Genomic DNA, 19,699 nt, shown 5'->3' on the forward strand with positions numbered 1-19,699 from the left:
TTTTTGCATATGTCTCCTCAAGGAAAGGAAACAAAAGCAAAAATAAACAAATGGGACTATATCAAATTAAAAAGCTTTTGCACAGAGAAGGAAACTAGCAACAAAATGAAAAGGCCACCTACTGAATGGGAGAAGATACTTGCAAATAATAATATCTGATAAGGGGTTAATATCCAAATTATACAAAGAACTCAGATAGCTCAACATCAAAGAAACAAAAAACCTGATTTAAAAATGGGCAGAGGGGCTTCCCTGGTGGCGTAGTGGTTGAGAGTCCGCCTGTCGATGCAGGGGACACGGGTTTGTGCCCCGATCTGGGAAGATCCCACATGCCGCGGAGCGGCTGGGCCCGTGAGCCATGGCCGCTGAGCCTGCGCGTCCGGAGCCTGTGCTCCGCAACGCGAGAGGCCACAACAGTGAGAGGCCCGTGTACCGCAAAAATAAATAAATAAATAAAAAATGGGCATAGGATGTGAATAAACATTTTTCTGAAGAACACATACAGATGGCCAACAGCACATGAAAAGATGCTCAACATCACCAGTCATCAGGGAAATGCAAATCAAAACCACAATGAGATATTACCTCACACCTGTCAAAATGGCTATTATGAAAAAGACCACAAATAACAAGTACTGGTGAGAATGTGGAGAAAAAGGAGCCTTACTACAACACTGTTGGTGGGAACGTAAATTGGTACAGTTGCTATGAAAAACAGTATGGAGATTCCTTAAAAACTGAAAAATAGAACTACCATATGATCCAGCAATTCCACTCCTGGTTATTTATCCAAAGAAACCAAAAACAGTAACTAGAAAAGATACATGTACCCCTATATTCATTGCAGCATTATTTACAATAGCCAAGATATGGAAGCAAGCCAGGTGCCCATTAGTCAGCCATTAAAAAAAAAAAAGAATGAAATCTTGCCACTTGTGACAACATGGATGGACCTAGAGGGTAGTAGGCTAAGTGAAATAAGTCAGCCCCAAAAAGATAAAATATTGTATGATTTCACTTACATGTAGAATCTAAAAAACAAATGAACAAACATAAAACAGAAACAGTTATAGATACAGAGAACAAACAGGTGGTCATAGGGGAGGACAGTGTGGGGAAGAAAGAAATAGGTGAGGGAGATTAAGAGGTATAAACTTTCAGTTGCAAAATAAATGTCACAGTGATGAAATATATACACTGTGGGGAATATAGTCAATAGCTATGTATCCTTGTATGGTGACATATTGTAACTAGACTTATTATGGTGATCATTTTGAAATGTATAGAAACACCAAATTGCTATGTTGTATAACAGGAACTAACAGAGTGTTATAAATCATTTATACTTCAAAAACAAACAAACACATAGGAAAAAAAGATCAGATTTGTGGTTATCGGAGGTGGGAGGTAGGAGTGGGGGAACTGGATGAAGGTAGTTGTAAGGTACAAACTTCCAGTTATAAGGTAAGTAAGTACTGGGGATGTAATGTACAACATGACAAATATACTCAACACTGCTGTATGTTACATATGAAAGATGTTAAGAAAGTAAATCCTAAGAGTTCTTACCATACAATTTTTTTTTTTACTGTTTCTTTAATTTTGTATCTCTATGAGATGATGGGTGTTCATTAAATTTACTGTGATAATTATTTCATGATGTATGTAAGTCAAATCATTATGCTGTACATCTTAAACTTATACAGTGCTGTATGTCAATCATATCTCAATATAACTAGAAGGAAAAAAATAAAGTAGGATTAAAAAAACCCAAAACACTTATTTAGTTTAGTGTTCAAAAGGGAAAGGCATTGTTAATTGCATAATAGACAACAACAACAGCAACAAAATAAAACAAAAAGGCAAAAAAAAAAGCCCAAGAAAAGCATACATATTATTAGGTTAAAAAAAAAATCTCCAGGGGACTTCCCTGGTGGTCTAGTGAGTGGTTAGGATCTGGTGCTTTCACTGCCATGGCCAGGTTCAATCCCTGGTCTGGGAACTGAGATCCTGAAAGCTGCACAGGGCAGCCAAAAAAAAAGAAAAAAAAAAAATCTCCTCCAAAATTATGAAAATCAATGTTGGGGAATAGCCAAGGGCAGAAAAAGGCAACATTAATGGGGTTATTGCCAATATTATTGACTAGATGAATCAACAAACAAAATGACATAGTCCTGACAAAAAAATCATTATACACAAAGATAAATGTTCATTCAGATGTCACTGATTCTGGACGTATTCTAAGCAGAGACAAACTTCATTATATAAATATTTGGCAGCAAATTCCTCCATTCGGAGATCGTATTATATCTCATTCCAGTCTTTTGATGATCATACATCAAGAATAAAAATAAAGAATGTAGAACTTCCCTGGTGGTGCAATAGTTAAGAATCCACCTGCCAATGCAGGGGAAATGGGTTTAAGCCCTGGTCTGGGAAGATTCCACATGCTGTGGAGCAACTAAGCCCATGCGCCACAACTGCTGAGCCTGTGCTCTAGAGCCCATGAGCCACAACTACCGAGCCCATGAGCCACAACTACTGAAGCCCTCGCACCTAGAGCCCGTGCTCCGCAATAAGAGAAGACATCACAATGAGAAGCCCAAGCACTGCAACAAAGAGTAGCCCCCGCTCGTTGCAACTAGAGAAAAGCCCACGCACAGCATCGAAGACCCAATGCAGCCAAAAATAAATAAATAAATTTATTTTTTAAAAAAAGAAGAATGTAGCTATTTATCTCAATTATCGAAAATATGTTGCATTTCATAGACACAAAAAGCAATTCCATTCCCAACCAATCAAATAAGAGTAGGGGTAAGCAAATGTAGGTGGATCAGTACAAATCTATCATCTCCTAAGAAAATTACTTAAAATGCCTGCCCTGTTTATGGAATGCTACTGGTGTTATCTTTTTATATACATTTTATTACACTTAGTTGGCAACTTGTACTGTTTGTTTCTGCTTACCTTGCCTGAACTCGAATCTCCTGCCACAGAGGCATGGGGCACATCTCCCATTGACTTTTTCTGCACTTCTGGGGTTGGACACCTTTTCCCCCTATCTTCCACAGATTTCTTGGCATCAGTAGTTTCATGTTCACTTTTACTTTGTCTTTTTACTCCTGTTATTTCTCTGCCCTTCTTTGCTGAGGTTTCTTTATCTTCTTTCTTGGGCTGTTCACCTTCTTTCTTTTCCATTTGTTCTTTTGCTTTTTGTTGCTTCTCTGTGATTTCATTTTCTTCAGCTTCTTGTTTCTTTCTGTCTTTTTGTTCTTCTTCTTCTTTCCTCAGTTTCTCTTTCTGTTCCTCTTGCTGCCTTTCTCTAAGTTCTTTTTCTTGTTTGTTTTTCTCCATTAGAAGAGCAGTTTCTGCATGAATACGAGCTTTTTCTTCATCTGTTAACATGGCAGTTGGAAGGGGAAATACCGGTTTTGTGGACCGATCAGGAACAACTTTTCCATTCTGAGGAGACTGTTGCTCATTATCTGTAATTTCAGATTTTATTCTATGATCTTCAGGCAATTTGACTGCCGGTTTTTTAGTACGATCAATCTATATCAACAAAAACAGAGAAAAACATACTTTTGTCAAAATCCAGGAACATAGTAACCTCAGTTCTTGATATCAAGTTGTGATAAAAGAATCATCACTGTGTGGAGACAACATCTACCAAAACATCTACTTGTAAATTATCCAATGTCAAGATTTCTCAGAAGGCACTTGGCACTTATGTCCTCTTGATTCCACACTTTCAATACCCTGATATGTTCTGTATATGAAGAGTTCAGTCTAAAACGTAAAACCCAGACCTGGGCATACCTAAAGTTCCATTTCTACATAACCAACTGCCTACTCAATATCTTCATGTGAGTGTCTCACATATACCACAAACCTAAAATGGCCAAAAGTGAATTCATGATTTCACCCCACAAACACATGGGTGTGACCACTGTGCAAATAGTTGCTCAAACCAGAAAATTTATTTCTCCACACTGTTACCAGAATAATCATTTTAAAGCACAAATCCAAACACCAACTTAAAACCTTATTTTAAATAGCCACTCACTGTACTTAGATTACATCTAAAATCCTTGCCATGCCTGTGTGGTCTCACTTCTGCCTATCTCCCCAGTCTTATCTCATACCACTTGTTACACCAGCCATACTTGCCTCCCTCCACTTAATTCCTCAAAGATGCCATGCTCCTTCCCAACTCAGGTCTTTATACCAGCTGTTCATCTAGATAATCCCCACCACAACATTAGATCTTAGCTTAAATATCTCTTCCTTAAACACTTCCCTGATCCCTAAGATTAGCCAAGTCCCCTGATATATGCCCTCATAATACCCTATTCTTTTCCCTCATAGTACTTACTGGGATTCTGATTAAATAACTATAATTGTCTGTTTAAAATCTTTCCTCCCTCTGAGCACATAAGCTCCAGGAGGGTAGAGACTGTGCCTGACACTTAGTAAATAAATGTTGCAGGGCAAATGAATAAAATATTCCATAATAACTTTCATAAGAGATAAGATACTAGTAAGACAAACTGAGTAATTACCTCAATTTAACAACATACTAACCATACGAAATTGTTAAAAGTGACCCTAACATCATTTCTTGAGAATGAAGTTTACTGAAACAAAAATGAGAATATCTGCCAGGAACAACCTGTGTAGTGTTCTTACAAAATGAACTATGTTTTTCCATTAGAAATACTACCATAGCAAGAAGGAATCATTCCTTTGCTCCTTACTTCTCTTTTTGCCTCTTCACTTAAAATAAAAACAAAACTATTCCCCGCCCCCTTTTCTAAATTTATTTGAGAATGAAGTGAGAAGAACCACTATGAGAATGAGGTTAATAAAAGGTGAACAAGAACCAAAATAAATGTTTTCATCCATATTTTGGCAACAATCCATTTTCCACTTATATTAAAAGCATAGCTAAGATCTTGTTACTTTCAAGTTTAAAATTCTTTAATGGTTTCCTTTCACCTACAGGATAAAATTCCAAAAGAGATCCAAGTCTCTCTTGATGACTTCTGTCCACTTTTCCAATCTTATCTACTATCACACTCACCTGTCTCCAACTGAGAGCTGTGCCCAAGCATGTCAAAACTACTCACTGACCCCAGAACATGCTTTGTGCCTTCAGTCATACAATTTTCCACTTGTTTCTCAAATCCTACTCAATCCTTAAAACTCAGATAAAAATACTACCTCCTCCATGAAGATCCCCTGATGATACCCACTCTCAGTCAGAATTTCTCTCCTTGCCGTGTGCTCTAGTGACTATTAAAAAGTTAGGATATTCTGCATTATGCTGTGGCTGATTTTGTCCATGTCTCTCCTAAACATCAGACAGAATCCATAGCTTACCCATATTTGTAAACCTTCATGTTTTGTTTCATATAGGAAATCCTCAAAATGTGTTTGATAAATTGTACATATCTTGGAAAGTCACAAAGGGATTAGGGTGCAAATAACATGTTGATTAAGTTGAAAGGAAGTGCAATATCATAAGCTCTTTTTAAAATTTCTTAAATTTCCATTTTAAGAATAATTTATTCAAATACTATTTAGTCTTAAGATTTAATCAGAAATATTAAAAGCAGGCTGTAAAAAATGAAGAAATGAACCACTTCATTTTATAACAAAAAAAAATGACTAATTTTCTGTTCCACAAACCAGATGTCATCCACTTCAAATGTGAAATACTATTTAAATATACCTGAGGAAAAAAAATTAAAAGTAAATGCTAAAAAGTCTTGTTGGAAAACACACAGGAAAGAATCAGTTAACCTTCCTTTAAGTAAAATCTAATGAAGAGAAAGATGCTACAAGTTTTTTATTGTAACATCTTTTTTTAAAAAATAAATTTATTTATTTTATTTATTTTATTTTTGACTGCGTTGGTCTTCGTTGCTGCGCGCAGGCTTTCTCTAGTTGCAGTGAGTGGGGACTACTCTTCATTGCAGTGCGTGGGCTTCTCATTGTGGTGGCTTCTCTTGTTGGGAGCACAGGCTCTCGGCGTGCAGGCTTCAGTAGTTGTGGCATGTGGGCTAAGTAGTTGTGGCTCGCGGGCTCTAGAGCGCAGTCTCAGCGGTTGTGGTGCACGGGCTTAGTTGCTCCGTGACATGTGGGATCTTCCTGGACCAGGGCTCGAACCCGTGTCCCCTGCACTGGCAGGCAGATTCTTAATCACTGCACCACCAGGAAAGCCCCCTATTGTAACATCTTTTATTTAAACTCTTTTAAATAATTATTGTTAAAACATGCCTGTTATTTATGTGTCAAATTCTAAGGAAATGGAACTAAAATACTATTTCAAAACCAAAATATTGACATCACATATCTATCATCTATAAGGCAAATTATTTGGGAAAATACTATGAATTAAATTATAATAAAAAACACCTGAAAAGTGTTGTTCAACTTCACTGTGCCAATACTGTCTTTCATTAGTACTGCCTGTACTAAATGGACCCAGCTGGGTTTAAAATCCTTCCAATTAGTTATTCTAATATTGCTGTGGCAGTAAGATAAATACAATGAAAATTCTTTATAGCAAAAAAGGTACCAAAACATATAGATATTTCTCAATATTTTTCTTTCTAAAATATTGAAGGCATATATATGCTAGATACATATTTCTGTACTATATATTTAATATAATATTTTAAGAGACAATAAAGTTAAAAGAAAATCAAGAACATACCTGTGGAACATTCTTTATAATAGGCACTGGCTGAATTATGAGTGAAACATCAGATTTAGAAGCAGCAATTGGTTCAACTGGAGTTGATATATTCAGTGGTCCCACTCTCTCATCCTGATTGTTTATCAATTCTATGTTTTCATTGACTTCTGTAGGAGGTGTCATCTGGGCAGTAGGTTTAGAAGGAACTGATTCTTCCAGTGAGGGGTAAGTAAAATCCACTAAAATCCCCAGAAGAATAAAAATATTTTTGAAAGAACTGCAAACCCCATAAATAGTACTTCATATCTCATGCATGTTATACGTGATAGTTAAATGTAAACTAAGAGATGACAGCCACAACAGCCTTAAAGAATTAATAAACATTAACTTCCAGGATGGGGACATCTTGTATTTTTATGCCTAAAAGCAAACTGCTGACAGGACAAATGCACACACAACCAAGAACATTACCCTGAGAACATAAATAAAGTTTATTTTACCGAAGCAATTTTAAACAAAAATTTTCACATACATACATGAGACAGACACCTCTTCATTCTTGCCTCGTGGGGGTGGAGTGACTTTAGCATTTGTTGTGTACTGTGGATAACAAAGAAGCCAATTTTCATAGCCTCCTTCTAAAACCAAAGGCTCATTGTGCAGGACAGTTTTACTTTCCCACTATAAAATAAGGAAATAGTATGTTTAACATGGAGGCAGCCTCTTGACAGCTAAAAACACAACAAAACTGAATATTAAAATTGCTCTTAAAAGATTCATCTTCTAAATGATTAAAAAAAAGAGAGAGAGCTGAATTCAAAATTCAGCATTAAGTGAAACAAATGGATAGATCAGATTTTTAAAACCACACGAGTAATCCATGATCTTAGAAGAAAAATAGGAAAACAACTTAATATACAATAAAAATCTTCTATAACCTCATCACCCAGAGGTACCACTTTAACATTTTAGAGTTTATTTTTACAGTTTTCTACATAGACATACTTCTTTTTAAATTTTATATTTATAAAACAATGAAACTTATGCTGCTTTTCTCTTACATGAACATGTTATTAAAGAACTATCTCATCATCTGTAATGAACAGATAATATTGTATTTTATACAGACATACACACACATGCCAAAACTGAATCAATCATTTGAACAATTATTATTTTTCCTATTTAATTATAAACAATGCTGAGATAAAAACTAAAGATCCTCATACATGTACACACCCAATCAACTCCATTAGGGAAAATCCCCACAAGTGGAGCTGCTAAGCCAAGGGTCATGAACATTTTAAGGCTTTTAATGTATATTGCTAATCTCTGAAATGATCTTTTAAAAATGTTTGTGTATTCTGTACAATAATTTCCTAGGAGAACTGTTGGCTTAAAAGTTTGGTAGATGCCACCAAACTGCCCTTCAAAAAGACAATACCAATTTACACATTTACCAACAGTGTATGAGAATGCCCATTATAAGTCTTTATAATTTTTATCAAACTGGTGGACATAAAGTGGGTTGTTTTATTTTATTAATTAATTAATTAATTTTGGCTGTGTTGGATCTTCATTGCTGTGCGTGGGCTTTTCTCTAGTTGCAGCGAGCGGGGCCTACTCTTCGTTGTGGTGCGCGGGCTTCTCATTGTGGTGGCTTCTCTTGTGGCGGAGCAGAGCTCTAGGTACGTGGGATTCAGTAGTTGTGGCATGTGGGCTCAGTAGTTGTGGCTCGTGGGCTGTAGAGCACAGGCTCAGTAGTTGTGGCGTATGGGCTTAGTTGCTCTGCGGCATGTGCGATCTTCCCGGACCAGGGCTTGAACCTGTGTGCCCTACATTGGCAGGCAGATTCTTAACCATTGTGCCTCCAGGGAAGCCCAGGTTGTTTTAATTAGTATTTATTTGTGAAGCTGAACATATTTTAATATGTTTATTAACCCTTTATATTCTATGGCTTAACTAATCTCATCTTTTGCCTATTTTTCTATAGAATTTGCTATTTTCTTGGTAAACAGTGAATGTACTCTGAATATTAAGGAAAATAAGTCTTTGTCATATTTGTTACAAATATTTTCCCTTAATTGACTTTTCACTTTATTTGTGGTGTTTTTAACATGGTCAAAAATATTAGCCTCTTGGTTCAGGATCAAGGTAATAAAACACTTATCAGGGGCTTCCCTGGTGTCGCAGTGGTTGAGAATCTGCCTGCTAATGCAGGGGACACGGGTTCGAGCCCTGGTCTGGGAAGATCCCACATGCTGCGGAGCAACTAGGCTTGTGAGCCAATACTACTGAGCCTGCGCGTCTGGAGCCTGTGCTCTGCAGCAAGAGAGGCCGCGATAGTGAGAGGCCCGCGCACCGCGATGAAGAGTAGCCCCCGCCTGCCACAACTAGAGAAAGCCCTCGCACAGAAATGAAGACCCAACACAGACAAAAATAAATAAATAAATAAATTTAAAAATAAATAAAAACAAAAACACACACACACAAAAACAGTTATCAATGCTTTTTCCTAGTAGTTCATTGTTTGAATCAACATATTTATATCTTTTACCCATTTGGAATCTAGTGTGGTCTAAGAAATAAGGTAGGCATCCCCTTTCTTTTACTTGTTGGCTAGCCAGCTGTCCTCAAACCAGTTATTTCAATCCATCTTTTCCTCACTGATCTGTTATGTCATCTTTATCATACACTAAACTTTCAGGTAACTTTATGAAGCTGCCACTTTTTTAGGTCAAATCCCCTACACACGAACCTTCAAGTTGTGAACTTTCAAAGATATAAATGTGCATTCTATCAAAGTCAAGCGTGAGTGAAATTGCATCTTGCCCTCCATCTCCTATTGCTGACGATCCTTCTGCTCTCCCATCTCCCACCTCCTCTCCCTCCTCCAGTCAGTAACTCTTCTTGCCTGTTCACTCGATGCCAGCCCGTTTGCCAGCTGTTGTGTTATACTACTGTACTTTTCAAGGTGCTGTACTGTAAGATTAAAAATGTTTTATTTTTTTGTTTGTTTTTTATGTAATACTTGTGTGAAAAGTATTATAAACCTAATACAGTACAGTACTATATAGCCAATTGTATTAGTTGGGTACCTAGGCCAACTTTGTTGGACATACGAACAAAGTGGACTTACGAACACGCTCTTGGAACAGAACTTGTTCGTATGTAGGGGACTTAACTGTAGTTGAATATTGGCAATCTCATATGTTGGCCTATATCTGGGTATATTTCTAGATTCCTTACTTTGAAGCATGATTTGTTTCAAGGCTTTTAAGATTACTCTCCTGGAGGGCAATGTTCCATCAACTGACCCTCCTACCAGCAGACTGAGTTTTATACTTACCCATGTTCACCAGCATTCAGTGCTATTATTGTTTAATAATTTAACAAATTAAACTGAGTATTATTTTTTATCTTTGTTAATTTGATCATGAAAGTGGCATTTACAGTTTCAATTTGCATTTCTGATTACTAGTCAAGTTGACATTTTAATGTTTTTGTCACTTGCATATCTTTTGTTCACGTCTATCTGTGTCCACTGCTTATTTCAACATTTTATCTTAAGTAATTTTCTTATTTACTTGCAAAAGCTCTTCAGATTTTAGGTGTTCTAAATCACTGCCATATTTGTTGCAAATATTTTTTTTTGTCTTCTGCCTTCAAATCTGGTATTTTTTTTGCACACCTAAGTTTTTATTTTATTAAGTCAAATCTATCAATCTCTTTTTCCTTAGTGACTTTTTCTTTGCCTTTATGTTTCATAACAAAAAATAACACTTTTTTCCAGACAATTTATGTTTCGGAAAATTCTAATATCCTACTTTATAAAGTTCAGTTTATTGTTATTGGGTGAGTCAAAACTGGTCTTTTAAATCTGAATTTTTTAAAAGTCCACAACCAAAGCATGTCGGATCTTCATGTCCTTAAGATAATTAACTAGTTGACATACCTTTCTAACAACCAGAGAAGGCTTGCAATTACAGTAAACTAACAAGGAAACTTGCTAACCTTGAAAAGTGCATCTTTCAGACTCCGTAGAGTTGTTCCAAGTTGTAAATCTTTTGCAGTACTAAACCAGTCAAGAAGTACCACGTAATCCACATTCCCTCTCTTCTTCCATGTGTCTTTAGAATCATCTGGGAGGTTTGCTTCAATCCAACTAGCAGTGACTCTGAAATGTATTAATGTTTGTATTGGGGCAAAAGTAGATGAGAGGTCCTAACATACTAATATAAGACACTGAGTTTTGAGTTTTGTTCTTCAGTCTTTATCATACCATAGCAAACGTTTTTGTTTTTGGCCATGCTGCGGGGCTTATGGGATTTTAGTTCCCCGAACAGGGATAGAACCAGGGCCCTCATCAGTGACAGCTTGAAGTCCTAACCACTGGACTGCCAGGAAATTTCCCCCATACCATAGCAAATTTTAAGACAGCTTCCTTTCTAAGGTCAGACTGTATGTTATGATAGTATATAGCCTAAAGTGTTTAACACCTTTACCACTGCATAATATTGGAATATACTTTAGTAATTATTAGAGACTGAAATAAATAGACTCAGTTGACCCTTTATGTAAAAAAAAAAAAAGGGCCAAAAATGAAAACACAGGAAGTCATCTGAGTATGTCTCAGACAAATATAAATAATTGGTGGTGGTGGGGGGGCACCTGGGTAACACTGTTTATATTTCAGTTCTCTTATACCTATAGAGATAATTAATAGTTAACCAAATACCAAAATGCTTATTTAACAAACACATACAGCATTTACTATGTGCCAGGTGCTATTCTAAATGTTTTCTCATTGACTCTCACTAGATCCTCACTATACTCCTATAAAACAGGCATTATTATCCTCATTTTATACATGAGGAAACAGGCCCAAAGAGGTTAAGTAACCTACCCAAGGTTATAGTTGCCAAGTGGAGCCAGAATTCAAATTCAGGCAATCTGGCTCACGTCTATGCTCTTAGCTGTTATGCTGTGCTGCCTTCTACATCATCGCCTGTGAACAATACCAACTCTACACTAAAGCATGCTGTTCACGTTCTCCTTCACTCACACAAAAGCTTAAGTTCTTACCTAAAGGCCTTCCCATGGCCCGATGCATGGCCCCTCTCTCCAGTCCTATTACTTCAACTTCCTCATCACTAGTTACTAACTTACTCCCTCTTTCTCCACTCTGCCCTTGGCTCCATTGTAATTCCTGGTTTATGCAGGTATGCGCCTGCCTAATTACCTCTGCTCCTACTGTCCACTCTGTCTGGAACCCTCTTCCCTCAGATAACTGCATCACTCATTTCCCTTATCTCAAGATTAGCTCAGGAATAACTTCTCCATGAAGCCTTCATGGATTAAAATTTTCAGTGCTCACCCCAACATACACACTTGACACATCCATCTCCATAGCACTTATCAACAGCAGATACACATTTTAAGATTTATTGCCTGTCTCACCTATCCCACCTCCTTGTTAAAATATAAGCTCCATGAAGCAAAGATTTTTGTCTGTTCAATGATTTAGCCCCAGCACTTAGAACCACAGTAACTCAGCCCATAATAAGTGCTCAGTAAATATCTGCTGAATGATGGAGTGAATAATACAGATTTGCTCCTCCAGGAAAGGAACTCCATATTATTCCTAGCAAAGCACCTAGGTATTTCAGATATTTAACTGGTGATATTGGCAAGCTGGGCAGAAACTTGTATTCTAAGTAAAACTAAATGGTTTAACTAATTGAAGGGGGAAAAAATCCTGTTCCTATATAATAATGTTGGTTACCGTACCTTCTAGGAAATAAAGAAAAAAAAAGGAATATAAGATACTGTTTCGTAATAAGTCTCACTTGATATATAGAGATTAGAAGGATGCCTGGTCAACAAAGAATGAGAAAAATTGAAACATGATATTCTTAAGGACAATTTCTGACACTAAGGATATACCTGCCTAAATCACTCTGTCTAAAAACTCAACATTAGTATTCTGCAGAATACTAGTTTGGGAAACAATAATATCAGTCAGTACTCCCCAAACTTCAGTCTTTCATGTAACCCCTTCACAAGCTGCTGCAACTCTGCTCTACCCTGTCTACTGTATAATGTTTTAATTTAATTATTTAACTGAAAGTGATCCTTCACTTAAATTTGTTTTAACAGGAAAATGTATATTCCTATATACATGGAAAATAGCATCATATCCAATAAATAAAGGATAATCCTAAAAGTAAATAAAACAGATCAGTAAATTATGCTATGTTCACATAACAGATCACCATATAGCAATGAGAATAAATGAATTACAACTACACACAATCATATACATGACTCTCATAACATAAGGTTGAGTACAAGAAGCCAGACATAAAAGACTTTAGACTGTATGGTTCCGTTTATATAAACTACAAAAACAAATCTATTCTATTGGTGGTTCCCTTGGGATAAGTGACAGGTGGCATAAGAGAGGCTTCTGCAGTGATGGTAATGTTCTGTTTCTTGGTCCAGATGCTAGGTAAATGGATGCATTCAGTTTTTGAAAACTGACTGGGCTAAATACTGAGGATAAGAGTGATTTTGTGTGTATATTATGCTGTATTAAAATTTTAAAACAGACAATGAAAAACTAGTAATGTAGTAGTATTCACTATCAGCTAGCTGAAGATACTGTTGCCTACAGTGAGCTCTGAGGCCTGCTCTCCAGTAAGAAAGGGATATTATCAAATACTAAAAAGGAATGCTAGCACCAAATTGAAACTTCTTTTAACTAATTCAGAAGGACTGAAACAGAAATTAAAAGGTAATAATTTTCTTGGTATGCAATTCATCTTCAATCTTCAACCTAAACTCATCTTGAGTTTCACATTAGTCAAATTCTCACATTTTGGGAAACAGTTAATAAAAGTCACCAGCTTTCTGTCAGTAAAGATTAGATCACCAAAGATTAATCATAACTTTCTCTTTCCAAATCCTGGAAATATATTCATACCTACTTGATTAGACTATGCACCCTCATCTCATTTTTTTTTCCTTTTAAAATTTTTATTTTATTAAAAAAAAATTTCTTGTCTTTTTTCTTTTAATTTTTTGTTTTCCTTTCTAATCTCATTTTTAAATAGCATACTTACAAAGCACTTTATTCTTCAGGTCGAACATTCATAAGCCTCGGCAATATGCTAAAAACCATGCAAATTTTATTACCTAACTTTAAAAATATATCTTTTTAAAGTTGCTTAAGTTAGTACTGGAATGGACCATAGATTTTAACTAATCCAGTCCCATAAACTAAGACCTAGAGAGGTTATATAATTTTTATAACACTCCTAATAGTTGAAAATAGCCCTGGACTGGAGTTTTAGTCCTATCACTATTATGATAGTTTCTAATATACCGTATATTCATGCAATTAACTTTAAATTATTTTACAGGTTAAAGGCCTTCTTATCAAAAAAGAAAGAAAAAGGTATTTTTTTTAGTAAGTCCTTACTAGTGCCAGGCACTGTGTGATCTGTGTGCATATATAAAATTTGTCATTTAAATCTCTCAAAACTTCTGAGATAGGTACTATCATTATTCCCATTTCACAGATGGAAACATGGGCTTAGAGAGGTTAGGCCACTAGCTAGAAGTAATGTAGCTAATAAGAGAGTTATAATATATAGTCCGAATATAGTCTGATTTTACAGCCTGTATTTTTTCTTGATCACCTAGCTATCCTGCTTCTTCTTCGAAAAAGTTATTTGTGTAATCTTTTACCACAGATAATAGTATGGGGAATTTCAAAATAGAAAGCAATTCAAATAAAAAATAGCAGGAGAAATTAGTCAACAAACACCTGGGGAAAGAGGACACACAAGGGACTTTCATTTCTCTTCTGATAAGACTCCAAATGCCACAGATAAGAAAAAACAGCCAAACTGGAATGTCCTTTACAGTACCCTTCAGAAAGGGTAAGGTGTGCCACTATGGAGTAAAGAATGAAAAGGTCCACAGGAAAAGAAAAGACCACTTTATCACATTTAGCTTGGATGCTAAGTAGCAATATTTACTACTGTCCACAGTTTACCATTTTATCTAAATATACAGTGACCCACCCTGGACTGATGGCTTCTTCAGGAACACTGAGAGAATTTGAAATATGGGAATCCAGATAATCCTGCATTCTTCGAGCATCCATTATAATCAAGCTGATGTTTTTATCCATCCTCATTGTGTAAAGCTCCTTTGCTGTGATTGCTCCTTGGAATCGAGAGAGACAATATAAGTGACAAGAAACACCTAGTTCCGTGTGCTATCATATCACTAAATACAGGACAAGCATAGCTTTTCCTAGAAGTGTCATATACTTGCTATTCTGTCATATTATTTATTACCTTTTAAACTAATTTTAAATACAATTTATGTTTTTGACATTTATCAAAAAACTAGTTCAACGCTTTGTTTATAAAGACTTAAATACCAAAACTTGCTGGTGATGTTACAACTACATCTGGTGTGGGCTCTGCTGCTGTATAAAATAAATTAGTATGTGTGTCTCATGAAAATATTCTATTTTAAAAAATCAAGCTATTTGAGAAATGTCAACCAGAAGAAATACCTGTGGTTCAAAAGTTCTTGAAAGGTTCTAAATTCTTTTTAAAAAGTCTCCATGGGGTCTCATGGGGGCTATCTGAAAAACTTGTAGGTTTCCTAGAATAATAAGCCAAAAGTTTGTTATCTGTGTTCCACATCTGGGGTTGGTAAACTATGGCCAGTTATTTTCACTGGAACACAGCTTCACTCATTTGTTTACATATTGTCTATGGCTGCTTCCATGCAAGGACAACAGGGCCCCCCAAGCCTAAAATGTTTAATATCTAGCCCTTTAATATTTAGCCAAAATAAATATTCCCTATATTGCTATTTTCCTCTTCCAGGTTCTACCACCTGAAATGAAAGATTAAAAAGCCCTAAAAGGAAGCTTAAACATGGAAAGAACTATTTCAGCAGTAAGCTGTATGAAGAGCACAGTCACACCATCTCCTAAGCTAAAATACCCAGTTGCTAATAACCATCTTACTTCCCTTTCTAACCATCAATATCATTCTGATAACAAAACAATCTAAAGTGGAGAACAAACCACCAAGACGTGCAACACCTAAGCAGGGTGAGATACAAAGGAACATATGAATAAAAACTAATCTCAGGGCCTCCCTGGTGGCACAGTGGTTAAGAATCCGCCTGTCAATGCAGGGGACACAGGTTCGAACCCTGGCCCGGGAAGATCCCACATACCGCGGAGCAACTAAGCCCGTGCGCCATAACTACCAAGCCTGTGCTCTAGAGACTGTGAGCCACAACTACTGAGCCCACGTGCCACATCTACTGAAGCCCGTGTGCCTAGAGCTCCTGCTCCACAACAGTAGAAGCCACCACAATGCAAAGCCTGCACACTGCAACGAAGAGCAGCCCCTGCTCGCTGCAACTAGAGAAAAGTGCGCACAGCAACGAAGAACCAAAGCAGCCAAAAATAAATAAATAAAATAAATAAATGTATAAAAAAAAACCCTAATCTTAGAATGAACTGATAACAACTTTTAGGAAGGTACCTTACTACACTCAGTTTTATTTTTTAAATTGTTGTATGGAAACATTTAAAATAGATAATTAATTTTAGTGTTACATATAATTAATGTTTAAATTAAACCTTTTCTGAGAGAGGAAAACTTAGGCAATTGCCTAATAAGTCTTGTTGTTTAGGTCACATACTTGTTACTGGAGCATCAACGCTACCTACGGATAACATCCAAATTACTGGTTTAGATTTTTTTTGAGGGGAGTGAAAAAGCCTTTAAATATTTAAGTTTTCCACTTAAAGTCATAAGTACTAACGGCTACTTATATGAAGTTTACTGTGTTCTAAGAGTGTCACATACATTAACTCAGTCAATCCTCATAATAACACTATGAAATAGATGCGATTATTATTCCCACCTTACAGATGGGGAAACTAAAGTAGAAAGGTGAAGTAATAAGCTCAAGATGATATGCAAACTCAGAGGAGCCTGTATTCAAACCTAGGAAGTCTGACTTCTGAGAGTCCATGCTCTTAACTACTATGCTAAACTGTATCTTGAAAAAAAGCAATGACAAGTACCAACTGTGGTTTTCATGTTTTCAAATGCATATTACCATAAATATTCCCCATGATATGTAAATACAGAATATAATACATTTTCAATATTATTGTACAGGTTAGGAAAAATGATAAAGCTCATATATAAACTAAACGCAATGCTAAGAATCTCATTGTCTAAAATCTGAAGCTTATTCTGATTAAAAGATCTTAATAATAGCCTAAAAGAACTCCCTCTTTCTGGGCACACTTACCTTTCTCTGTAGTCTCATTTTTTTCACTCTTTTCACCATTTATCTATTTCATAGGAAAAAAAAGTTTCAACTTTAATAGAAACACACATTTTTATAGAAAGAAAAAGTTCAACTTTAATACTTCTTTGAAACTGAAAGCCTTCTAGGAAATGAAATGTGCAGAGTACTGGCATTTTATAAAAATACAGATGAACAGTAATAGCATTAACAGATTACTCTGATAACAACTAAAATAACTAGTAGCATATCACAATCATATGTCATTAACTCAAAATTTTCTCCAGTTAAAGACCAAATATGATTTCAAAGCACAGATTATTAGAGAAATTTAGTATTTAACTTAACGATAGAGCACTTCTTACAATGAAATAAAAATTCTAGTCAATCCCTTCAGTGTCCTCCATTACAGAATTAAAGGAAAATGAAGTATTACAAAGTTTTATAAATTTGCATTTCCTAACCAAGATAACATGGGATAATTCTCTAACGTACTAACTCATTTCATAGATGGGAAAACTAAGGACCCACTAGAACCTACTGATCAATTTCTACATCACTAAAAGTAAAAAAGAAAAGAAATGTATATTATGTGCCTCCTAATATGATACAGTATGCAGTACACAGTATCACCTATGAAGCATTCTGGCCAAAAAACAAAAACTGAACCTCAATCTAATTAAGCTTTTAGGTTGAACTTCCAGCCTACAGGAAATACAGGAGACAGAAGAACAAGTTAAGTGACACAAGGAGGAAGTAATCAGACAAATCTACAATGTGGCTGATTTTACAGAACTGATCCAGTATTAAAAAGCCAAATGCAGGAAATGAAAAATGAGAAGGAAACTCAATCAGAGAATGCTATAGAGACTTAAGAGAAATTGCAACCAAAAGACAATGAGTGGACCCTGTTTGGATCCTGATTCAAACATACTGACTCTGAAAAATCATTATGAGACAAGTGGGTAAAATATCTGAATAGATTGGGCTTTAGATTATATCAGGGAATTATTGTTAATTTTGTGAGGTGGGAAAATAGCACTGCGGTTATTAATAAAATGTTCCTTTTGGACTTCCCTGGTGGCACAGTGGTTAAGAATCTGCCTACCAATGCAGGGGACACGGGTTCGAGCCCTGGTCCGGGAAGATCCCACATGCTGCGGAGCAACTAAGCCTGCATGCCATACCTACTGAGCCTGCGCTCTAGAGCCTGCAAGCCGCAACTACTGAAGCCTGCATGCCACAACTACTGAAGCCCGTGCACCTAGAGCCCACGCTCTGCAACAAGAGAAGCCACCGCAATGAGAAGCACGCACACCACAACGAAGAGTAGCCCCCGCTCGCTGCAACTAGAGAAAGCCCACGCACAGCAACAAAGACCCAATGCGGCCAAAAATAAAATTAAAAAAAAAAAAGCTTAAAAAAAATGTTCCTTTCTTTGAGATGCATACTGAAATATTTAGGGGTAAAATGATATGTTGTCTGGAATTTGACTGAAGAGGTGAGAGGTGCAAATAAAAAAATATGGCAAATGTTAGTTGATTACTGAAGCTGGGTGACAGGATTTAACTGTATTCTCTTTTCAACATAAAAAGGCTAAACAAGGGCTTCCCTGGTGGCGCAGTGGTTGGGAGTCCGCCTGCCGATGCAGGGGACATGGGTTCGTGCCCCGGTCCGGGAAGATCCCACATGCCGTGGAGCGGCTAGGCCCGTGAGCCATGGCCGCTGAGCCTGCGCGTCCGGAGCCTGTGCTCTGCAACGGAAGAGGCCACAACAGTGAGAGGCCCGCGTACCGCAAAAAAAAAAAAAAAAAAAAAAAAGGCTAAATAAAAAAGTAAAGGTAACGAAAAGTAGTTGGCCCTGCTGTTGGAAAAGCAACAAAATGAAGAATTTGAAAAGTCCCTTTCATACAGTTCTTTGGAATCTTGGTATTTTTTTATATCAGCCATTTGACCTATAAACGAACATGTCTCTAAGGCAGTACTATTAATCTTACATTATGAGTTCCTAAAATCAAAAGACCGATTTCTTCACTTCTTTTTACATAGGGCCTAGCCCAATGTCACAAGCAATTCAACTACTACTTCTTAATGAAATCAGTGATAACCCACATACAAGTGATAGCTGAAAGCTACAAAATGCTTAAGAAAAATTAAATTAGAAATCTTTCCATGAATTTCAACAGTGCAGAAGAAATTATATTTTAGAAAGAATAGTTTCTGAGGAGGCGAAGGGAGGGAGATACAGTGACAGCTAGCAGGTACAGGTTGAGTCACTAACAGTTTCTGGCAAACAAATGATGTAGCTGAAAAGACTACAAGTAGTCGCTGAACAAATGGAACAAGAGGGAGAGAAAGAGGAAAGGGAAACTGAGGCAGAGAAAGGAGGAAAAAGGGGAGAGAATGAGACGCCAGAAATAGAAAAAAAGTTTCACATCAAATAGTGTACCAAATCTTTCCCTAATGTAAATTACATTTATTAGAAAGGAGAGACCTTAAAGATCATCTATTCCAAGATCTTAATTGGCCAAACTGAGTCCCAAAACAGTTAAGCAAGACTTGATATGGGACCAGAACTCAGATATACTGAATCACAGCCCAAATGCTCTTTCCACTGCTCCAGTCAAGTCTATAG

At 36.5% G+C, this 19,699-nt stretch overlaps 1 protein-coding gene across 4 annotated transcripts in view; it reads right to left on the reverse strand.

Moving 5' to 3' along the window:
- Positions 1–19,699, reverse strand: part of USP8 (ubiquitin specific peptidase 8) — a 101,488-nt gene that overhangs the window by 16,137 nt on the left and 65,652 nt on the right. For 3 of the 4 annotated variants that reach the window (XM_082616883.1, XM_082616881.1, XM_082616882.1), the window contains 6 exons: positions 17,069–17,111; positions 14,794–14,938; positions 10,718–10,880; positions 7,240–7,384; positions 6,722–6,942; positions 2,968–3,552 (listed from right to left, as the gene is read on the reverse strand). In XM_082616883.1, coding sequence (XP_082473009.1) covers positions 2,968–3,552; positions 6,722–6,942; positions 7,240–7,384; positions 10,718–10,880; positions 14,794–14,938; positions 17,069–17,111 — 1,302 coding nt within the window. The remainder of the gene's footprint in view (positions 1–2,967; positions 3,553–6,721; positions 6,943–7,239; positions 7,385–10,717; positions 10,881–14,793; positions 14,939–17,068; positions 17,112–19,699) is intronic. The other variant, XM_082616884.1, reaches the window with a different exon arrangement.

This window comes from Mesoplodon mirus, assembly GCF_964341445.2.
Source record: "Mesoplodon mirus genome assembly, chromosome: 4".
Lineage (NCBI taxonomy): Eukaryota > Metazoa > Chordata > Mammalia > Artiodactyla > Ziphiidae > Mesoplodon > Mesoplodon mirus.